This window comes from Corythoichthys intestinalis, chromosome 8, assembly GCF_030265065.1.
Source record: "Corythoichthys intestinalis isolate RoL2023-P3 chromosome 8, ASM3026506v1, whole genome shotgun sequence".
Classification (NCBI taxonomy): Eukaryota; Metazoa; Chordata; class Actinopteri; order Syngnathiformes; family Syngnathidae; genus Corythoichthys; species Corythoichthys intestinalis.
In genome coordinates this window covers 54,159,217-54,169,391 of record NC_080402.1, presented here as the reverse complement: position 1 = coordinate 54,169,391, position 10,175 = coordinate 54,159,217, and the positions used below count along the sequence as shown (strand labels likewise).

Below are 10,175 nucleotides of genomic sequence, written 5' to 3'. Positions count from 1 at the left end.
CCCCACCCCGGCCGGCCGGGGAAGGGCCGCGGCCCCGGACCGGCACCCGCGCGGCCCCCCCACCCGCCCACGACACCAGCGCGCGCCCGACGGGACCCCCGCACAGCCAGACGCAACCAGACAAGCCCCGGCCGAAAATCCCGGGGGCCAAGACCGGCGACGGGACGGCCCAGGGCAGGACGCCAACAAACTCCACCTGCAAAGCTGACAGAAGAAGAGGTTTATCAAACACCATTAGATGTATGCCAAGGACCGGTGAAGTGTATTATTTACGCATAGTTCCTTAATTGTTCCAAGTCTGATAATATATAGGGTGTTCCAAAAAAAAGTTGCATATGTTCCCCAGCAGCTGGAAACCAAATTGTCTATGAGTATCCTTGTAAAATAAGCCCATTGACCGACTAAACTGTGAAGGAAGAAAGTGTATTTATTACATGCTGTTGGGAGTGTACAAAACAGTTTGGATTTAAACATGTCCTGTTTCCAGCTGCAGAAGGATGCATACATCTTCCCTGGACACCCCGCATACATCAATTTATGTGTACATTTTTATTATTTTTGTGGCATTCCTTCGCAGGTGAGAGAGAATCCTTATTCTATGTTCATCATTCTTGCGACCGTTTCCCACTGTTGTTCGTATTTGTCCATTTTATTTGTCTGTTTGGCAGATATTTTCTCTAATGTTATATATTCAATGATTAGATTTAGCCATTGGTTAATGTTAATGTTTTGTTTGTTTTTCCAATTCAACAATATTGTTTTTTTGGCTATCGTTAGACTTGCTAGTAGTGGACGGGTTTGATGGATAAAGATATTCACTGTATTCAGATCGCCAAGCAGACAAAGAGTTGGAGACAATGGAATCCTGCAGTTCAATAGGAAAGAGAGTTTCTTCGTTACCTGTGCCCAGAAATCTTGTATTGGTTTACATTGCCAAAGAGCATGAATGTATGTATCTGAAGTATCTTCGTTGCAGTTTGTACATTTATCGGATTGGGAGAACCCCATTTTGTGCATTTTAGATTGAGTAATATGCCATCTGTGCAGTATTTTAAACTGTATAAGCTGAAGGTTCTTATTCTTTGTCATTATAAATGTATTTTTACAGATGTTGGACCAATAGTTATTATCTAATGTTACCGAAAGTTCGTTATTCCATTTTTCGATTGGTAGGCAAGTAGAGTTGTTACATGAGAGGGCTTTATATACTTTTGAAAGTATTTTTTTTTGTTGAGGATGTATATTTATTATTTTATTTACGAAAGGTGGTGGGTCTAACGTACCTGTTAGTGATGGAAATTTGCTTCTGATGGCTGCCCTGATTTTATTGTATTGCAGGAAATTGACCCCTTTGATCTGGAAATCTTGCATTATTTTTTCATATGACATGAATGTATTATCTTTAAACAAATGCTGTAACTGGTTTATTCCCGTATCATCCCATGCGCTGAAATAAATAGGAATTTTATTAACTCCAAAGTCTGGGTTGTGCCAGATTGGTGAGAATTTACGCGGGGCTTGTTGTGATTGCGTAATTTCCATACCTCTCCACCAGGCTTTCAAGGTACATGCTATCATTGGGTTTTTGAAGCAGCTATGGTGCTTAATACTAGAGCTAATAAAGGGGAGGTTTGCCAATTGTATTTGGTTGCAGTCTGTTTGCTCTAATTCTAGCCATGACTGTTGTTCAGTGTTAAGATATAACCACCTAATAAGATATTGTATTTGATTTGCTATATAATAGTGTTGGAAATTAGGGGCCTCTAGACCCCCCTCTGGTTTATTTCTTTGCAATTTGGCAAGGCTAATTCTGTTTTTCTTGTTTTTAAAGTAGAATTTTGTGACGGCTGAGTCTAGGTCTTGAAACCATTTTTGAGTGGGTTTAAAGGGGATCATTGAGAACAAATAGTTTATTTGTGGTAATACTTTCATTTTGACTGTTGCTATCCGGCCCAAAAGTGAGATGGGTAGATTATTCCAGTGTGTCAAATCTTCACATATTTTTGCTAAGAGAGGTGTATGGTTTAGTTTAGTTAATTCTGTAAGTTTTGGTGAAATGTTGATTCCAAGATACTTTATATTCCCTATTGGAATATTGTGATTTTGATTTGCAGGATTCCATGAGTTTGTTGATAAGGGCATTATAACTGATTTCAACCAATTTATAGCATAATCTGATATTTGTGAAAATGTCTTTATTAGTTCAAAAGTCTCATGTAGGGAAATAAAAGTTTTTTTTAGATGGTCGTGGACTAATCATATTCCATTATTGAATTTTGGTCTGGCTTTGTGGATGACATAACATGAAAGAAAATCTGGCGTTTAACCTCCAGGTATTTAATTTAAAATATAAGTTTCGTTTAAGACTTTTCATCGTTTACATCCGACTTAACCGAGAACAACATTGATGTACATTGTAGCTCCTTGTCTTATCTTCTAAAGCTCCAAAAACTGTTTAATCTATTTTGGTACAGCCCTGTCTTTTAGGTGCCATTTTTTTATTTTTGTGAGAGGGTGCAATGATGAAGGCTTTGTTATTTAGGAAAAATTGGCAATTGGTTTTTGGGAGGAAAGAAAGTCAAACTTCATAAATTTGCTAAATTTTAACATACAATGCATTGAAGAAGGTTTTTAGGAAGGAAGCCAGTTTATTACAGTTAACAGAAGATTCAAATGATATATATGTACACTGCTGGCCAAAAGTGTTGGCACCCCTCCAATTCTGTCAGATAATCCTCAAATTCTCCCAGAGAATGAATGCAATTACAAATGCTTTGGTAGTAATATCTTCATTGAGTTAGCTTGCAATGAAAAAACACAAAAGAGAATTGGGGGAAAAAATTAAATCATTATCATTTTACACAAAACTCCAAAAATGGGTCGGACAAAAGTATTGGCACCCTTTGAAAAATCATGTGATGCTTCTCTAATTTGTGTAATTAACAGCACCTGTGACTTACCTAACAGGAGGTGGCAATAACTAAATCACACGTGCAGCCAGTTAAAATGGTTTAAAGTTGACTCGACCTCTGTCCTGTGTCCTTGTGTGTACCACATTGAGCAAGGAGAAAAGAAAGAAGAACTGTTTGATGACTTGAGAAGCAAAATTGCAAGGAAACATGGGCAATCTCAAGGATACAAGTCCCTCTCCAAAGACCTGAATGTTCCTGTGTCTACCGTGCAAGTGTCATCAATAAGTGTAAAGCTTATGGCACTGCAGCTAACCTCCCTAGATGTGGACGGAAAGGAAAAATTGACCAGAGATTTCAACGAAAGATTGTGCGGGTGGTGATTAAAGAAACTCAACTAACATCCAAACAAGTTCAAGCTGTCCTGCAGTTCGAGGGTACAACAGTGTCAACCGGTACTATTCATCAGCGTCTAAATGAAAAGGGACTTCTGTTAGGATGCCGAGGAATTCTCCACTTCTGACCCAGAGACACACAAAAGCCAGGCTGGAGTTTGCCAAAACTTACCTGAGAAAGCCAAAAACGTTTTGGAAGAATGTTCTCTGGTCAGATGAGACAAAAGTAGAGCTTTTTGGAAAAAGGCATCGACATAGAGTTTACAGGGGGAAAAATTAAGGCCTACAAAGAAAAGAACACGGTCCACAGTCAAACATGGCGGAGGTTCACTAATGTTTTGGGGTTGCTCTGGCACTGGACGACTTGACCGTGTGCTAGACATTATGAAGTCTGAAGACTGCCAACAAAATTTGCAGCATAATGTAGAGCCCGGTGTGAGAAAGCTGGGTCTCCCACAGAGGTCATGGGTCTTCCAGCAGGACAATGACCAGAAAACACACTTCAAACAGCACTAGAAAATTGTTTGAAAGAAAGCACTGGAGACTTCTAAAGTGGCCAGCAATGAGTCCAGACCTGAATCCCATAGAACACCTGTGAAGAGATCTGAAAATGGCAGTTTGGAAAAGGCACCCTTCAAATTTCAGAGACCTGGAGCAGCTGGCCAAAGAAGAATGGTCTAAAATTCCAGCATGATGGATACCGGAAGCGGTTGTTCGCAGTTATTTTGTCTAAAGGGTTGTGCTACCAAGTATTAGGCTGAGGGTGCCAATACTTTTGTCCGGCCCATTTTTGGGGGTTTTGTGTAAAATGACAATGATTTCATTTTTCCCCCCGTTCTTTTGTGTTTTTTCATTGCAAGGAAACTAAATGAAGATATTAATACCAAAGCATTTGTAATTGCAATCATTTTCGAGGATAAATTGAGCATTATCTGGTAGAATTGCAGGGATGTCAATAGTTTTGGCCAGCAGTGTGTGTATATTTAACAGGAATTAGAGATTTAACTGCCATACTAGGAATATTTTCCGTACTGGAATTTTTATTGTGGCCAGCAGAGGGCGACTACTGATTGTAAAAAGTATGAATTATGATTTTATTTTAAACTATTTTACATTTAGCCTGTTACATCATTACAATGACAGATAATTACCATACAAATACTGAGCCATTCAGCAATGTTAAATAGCACTAATAGCAGTATTTTACTTGAATGTTTGTTTTGTAATGCAGATTGATGTACTTTAACTCCAAACCCTTTTTGTGGTGATAAACTGCATAAAATACTGAAATAAATAGTTAGTGCATGTATGTTTTTTTTTTTTTTTTTTAATACCTTATTTAGAAAAGGCTTAAAAATAGATTTAATACATACAATGGTAAACATATCTGAATGAAATATGCGGCATTTCTAAATATACAGTTAACATTCTGGACAATTTGGCTGTTCAACATGGTGGCTTTGATGAAGCATTACTTTTGTATTCAGTGTCAAGCAGCTTAATTAAATGATACCCAGGTTTTCATAGATTACATCATCAGGAGAGGGGTCGGAGATTTTGGTAGCAGCCATGCTGTTGGCCAAGGATGATGAAGAGGGGGGAGGTGGGGTTGAAGAGGGACTTGATGATGGAGGTGTTTTATTGACTTGAGCATAGAGGTGAGCAAACGGGTCTGGTTTGGTTTCATCTTTTTCAGGAGCTCCAGTTGCCTTGCTTACAGGTACAGTATAAATAGGTTCATCCTCTGCAAATTGCTTTGGGTCATTTATAATGACTTTGTCATACACCTCTGAATAAACAGACTCATCACTAATGACACAAGGCTGTGGGGTCAAAGAGTTGGAAACAGAAATTAGGCTTTCTTTTGGAGGATGAAGCGGAAGAACACTTGCGGGGTCTACATACACATAAGACAGTGCAACTTTAGGTATTTGTACGTTTTGAATGCAGTCAGCTGGGTTGGCGTATTCAGCTTCTGATTGGCAATCATGAAGATCTCCAGAAGGTTTGTCAAGTTTTGGGACCATTGGGAGAGGCATGAGGGTGATTGGAGCTGGCTGTAATGACTTATTTTCTGATGAATGAGCAGCATCATTTCGAGCTCCTACATTGTCCTCTGTCTTTACCTGCAACCTCCTGTTTTCCAGAATGGAGGCTATACCTGTCATATCAGGTATTTCAGGGAGAGGGGATTTTGCCAGTATGTTAGTCACTACAGACTTGTCTTCTTCCTGGTGAAGGTTACCGGATGAAACAGCTAAAGTCTTCTGCTTGATAGTACTCTGAATCAGATTGAATATTTTTTCAGATTGTTGTGTTTCAAAGGTGAATGTTCCGGGACCGCTGTCACATCGTCTTCCTGCTTCGATGGTTAAGGTCAGCTAGTTATAAAAAAACAATAAATAAAGGAAGAAAATTACATGTTTATGATTTTATTAGGGCACACTGAAAAAATGCTTTAGCTAAATGACCATTTGAAAAAAAATCATATACCTTTGTATTACGAATGACGAGCTAATATGGTGACCGTAGGATTTTCCATTAACAATGCGCAATCAACGTGGTAGCAGTTAACAGTGATGCCTCGCTACTTCACGCTTCAAACTTCGCGCCCTCAGTCCATTGCGGATTTTGTTCAATTTAAAAAAAAAAAAAACTATATTCAGTATTTTATTTAAAAATGTTAAGATATATGCATGTATACATGTGCAAGTCATTGTTTTCTTATACATATATGTGACGGAAAACACGGACAAGGCTGAAAAACCCGTTTCTGCTCTTGCACTCCTTTTAAAAAAAAATAATAATAATGATAAAATGCTGTATTTTAGGCCAAAAGAACTGTTGTGTTTGATAGAACAATATGTCTATATGGTGCCATAGCAGTTTCATGGCGTATTATGCCCCCTAACTATTTTTAATTTGTCCGTTTTACCCTGGAGTCCCCTGTTTACACACAACAACTGCTTTTGTTTCAACCCAGCCAGAAAAAGAAGGTAATTATATTTATTATTCAAAATGGCCTTTTTTTTTTTTTTAGCTTAGAATCAATAATTAATGTCTAATATTTTGTTTTAAAAAAAATAACTCAAGTAATGAGTAACATTATGAGTAATTGTGAGTATGATGTTTGATTTGTTAAAAAAAAATGATTTTTTTTTCTCTGCACAACGGTATATATATACAGTATATACAGTGTATACAGTATATATATATATATATATGTATATATATATAAAATACCCGCAAATCTCAAAATAACTATGCAAAAACATGTAGGTAATTGTTCTGTCCTCGCCAAGAGGAAGGAGAAAAAACCTGTTTTATTTGTATCTTTTTCCAATGCTGTTAAATCTGAATGAATACATTGAACACACCAATATACATATATACATACATATACATATATATATATATATATACATACATATATACATACATATACATATATATATATATATACATATATATACATACATATATACACATACATATATACATATATATACATACATATATACATACATATATACATATATATACATACATATATACATATATATATATATATATATATATATAATTTTTTGTTGTTGTTTTTTAATGTAAATAAGCTCTATTTTGCGGATTTTCGATTTTCAGGGGAGGAGAGGTCCGCAATTACCGCGAAAAACGAGGGATCACTGTATTGTGATTTCACCAATTTTCATGCCCCTGAGATATAACTACGCTGTTCTGTTTTAAATTTTTTGTTTGTTTGTTTGTTTGTTTTTTGCTTGTTTGTTTTTTAAATTTCACTTAAAGAACAAATATTTCAAGAAGCCTTATAAAACAATGATTTCTTTGCTGGTCTCTCAGTAAAAGCACAAATTATCATCCAACCTCGAGATAAGAAACACACAGTATTCAACGTATTCAGTGAGTAGAATATGATAACATACAGCCCCAGGCAAAAATTATGCAAACACCACTCCTGGACCTTGATCATTTAAATGTATAAATTTTGTGGAAAAAAAGAAATTACAGATGTTCCACTGTTTTTTTAATATCACCCTTCTGGCTTTAACAAAGAAAAAAAAGCAATAGAAAAAAATCCTTTTTCAATTGTTTTTTTTTTTTTTTTTTTTTTTAAGTAGTGGGAAGACTATGGTCACACAACATTTTGAAAAATTGTTTGGATTCAATAAAATCACTTTATTGTGCAACCTTTGGCTTTTATCAAAGCTTGCACACCCTGTTCTTTCTTTGTGGCTATAACACTATTTGTAGCTTATCGCCACCAAGTGTAGAGTGAATAAATAAATCAATGCAAAACATCTTCAGTGCATTATAATTCTTATATTACGCTTCAGGGATGTTGGTCACAAAGCACTAGGACTGAAAAATTAGACGCCTAACTGCCCAGGGAAAAGGATGTGATCCTTAAATGATTGGTAAAATCAGGTGTGTCCACACTTTTGGGCCCTGCAAACTAACCAAACAACCTAAAATGTTCCACCTACACACTTGCAACCCCTCCATCTCATGCGCACACTCGTCACAGCAAATAAGCAGGACTTGCTGACATTTGTTAGAAATAATAATGTTAATAGAAATAAGGACTACTATACTGTACTGTTCTTCAAAGTCTGCATCAAACAAAAAACAAAACACCTCTTGCAGTAACAACGGCCTGGCAGGCTTCATTCTAACTGTCAGTTTTTGAAGATAATCCGATGAGATTTCACCCCATGCTTCCTGGAGCATCTCCCACAAGATGCATTATGTTGGTGGAGTCTTCCTCCAGTACCATATGGTCACGCTGCTTCCACAACAGCTCAATAGGGTTCAGATCAGGAGACTGTGTGGGCCAATCTATTACAGTCATAATTCATGTTGACTGCTTGTTGTTCAAATATTGTTGACACATTTTTTGAGGTGTGCTTTGGGTCATGAGTCTATTGGAAGATGAAATTGGCTTCAGCGCTGCCCACAGGTTATGTCATGGCATAGAATAATCTGATAACTTTCTCCTCAATGTCCTTTCCACTCTGTGTAAAGGTTACATATGGACATTAGGACCATGATGCCTCACACCCAGGAAGTGGGGGTGGGGTTGAATGACCATTGACGTTCATGTATATTGCTTTGTGATTCATTCTGTTGTTGGCAGTCTAGAGGTAAAGACGTGTTTGTTTTCGCTAACATTGTGTCTGTCTTGATCCTGCCACATAGATGACTCCAATAGAACATGTTTCATGCAGCGGAAGAACAGGTCTTTTTACTTTTTGCCTCGGTCATGTTGCCAAAGATCACACAACCTGCAGTCGTCTCCATGGTAGTGAGACCAGCAGAGTTGCATGTTGCATGGCTCCAGTATGTGATTATGTCTGCTTTGACCCTGCCAATATGTAATATTTGAAGTCTACTTTATGTCAGTGTGTATTGAATACAAATACAATATACTATGTTCCTTTTTTTCTTTTCCTTCTTTTTAACCTATCCTGTTCAGCTACTTTGATACGGAGCATGGGAATTTGAGTGCCCTTACGGTCTGAACAGTTTAATGTATCACATGGGAGTATGATATTGCCTGGAACTCACCACTGTTCCAGTGTTTTCACTGTCCAGAGTTTTCTGCGGATTAAATTTCCAGGGCGGAGGAAGCCATAGCAAACAGACAGCGGAGTGGACCAATCAGCGACGGGCGGACGTGACGTTGTTAAAACGACAAGAAATAAACATACAAAGAGAGCGGCGAACGGAGAAGTTTTTTCAACGTGGCTAGCGCGAAACATACTGTTGGTTTTAGCAACTCAATGTGTTTTGGGTGATTTGAAACTGAATTTACCGCGGATTGGAACATATTCTCGGCTCTGCCGTTCGCCATCTGTGTTGTTGTGGAGACAACTTCCCACGCGCAAGAGTGACATTGCTCGTTAAGAACACGTCACCCAAATAAACAAAACTGATTTTCGTTCAGGCTCGAGAGGACAATGATGAGCTGGGTCCCAGACTGTTCTCCCAGTGTTTAAAAAATACTGGGAAAACAAACTGGCCGTGCCAGGCAAAGTATGACATACTCCCGTTGTGATTATTCATTGTATTTCGTGTATTATGAGAAAGCAGTGAGCAGGAAGAGGTTATGGGGGGACAGAAAGAAAAATAGAAGAGGAGAGAGAGAGACAGAAGAGGAGGAGAACAAACAACAGCAAGAAATACATTGACCACCTACACTACCTATGAATTTAGTGGTACTATTGTTAGCTAATTGTATTTCCCGTGGACACCATGTGGGGTGCCAAGGAGAAAGAGGAGGAGGAGGAGGAGGAGGAGTCAAAAAGAGATGTGATTAGGCGGGTTGAATTGTACACAATTCAACAATGTGAGGTACAGTATGTGTGGATATGTTGTCATCTTATTCTATGCTGCCTGATCGCTAAACCTGGCACTGACATTCTCTCTACAGTGTGTCTAATTGCACCCAGTCATGCGTGAATCTCATCAGACGTGTGATGGTCCTGCAGACAAATGGGAATGCTGCGCAGGGGCTGCCCCTGGCCCACGGTCCCTCCCCAGCCAATCGGGTGGTGAGCCAGCATGGCCTATCCCTCCTCCCGCAGCTCCAGCAAGGGGGCTGCCAACATGCTCCCGGAACCCAAGGTGGTCCCAATCTGCGCCCCCAACAAGGGATGAGGGTACACGCCACTGCTACAACCCCCCAACCGACACAGCACACACGGGACCCCCATGGCCCATTAGGCCCGGGGCAGGACAGGATCCCCACCCGAAGTGGGCGACACCCCGCCGACCAACTGGCACTCAGCCAGTGACTCGCGCTGGAGCCCAAGTAGGATACTCGGGTACAAAAGAGAGGGAAAGGCAGAAGCAG

General features: G+C 38.9%; 1 protein-coding gene across 1 annotated transcript in view; it reads right to left on the bottom strand.

Moving 5' to 3' along the window:
- Nucleotides 1-4,305: 4,305 nt before the first annotated feature.
- The window catches only part of dok1a (docking protein 1a), a 40,587-nt gene continuing 34,717 nt past the window's right edge, over nt 4,306-10,175 (bottom strand). Inside the window, exon 7 of the mRNA XM_057844568.1 lies at nt 4,306-5,685. Within this exon, the coding sequence (XP_057700551.1) occupies nt 4,807-5,685 (879 nt within the window). The 3' untranslated portion in view covers nt 4,306-4,806. The remainder of the gene's footprint in view (nt 5,686-10,175) is intronic.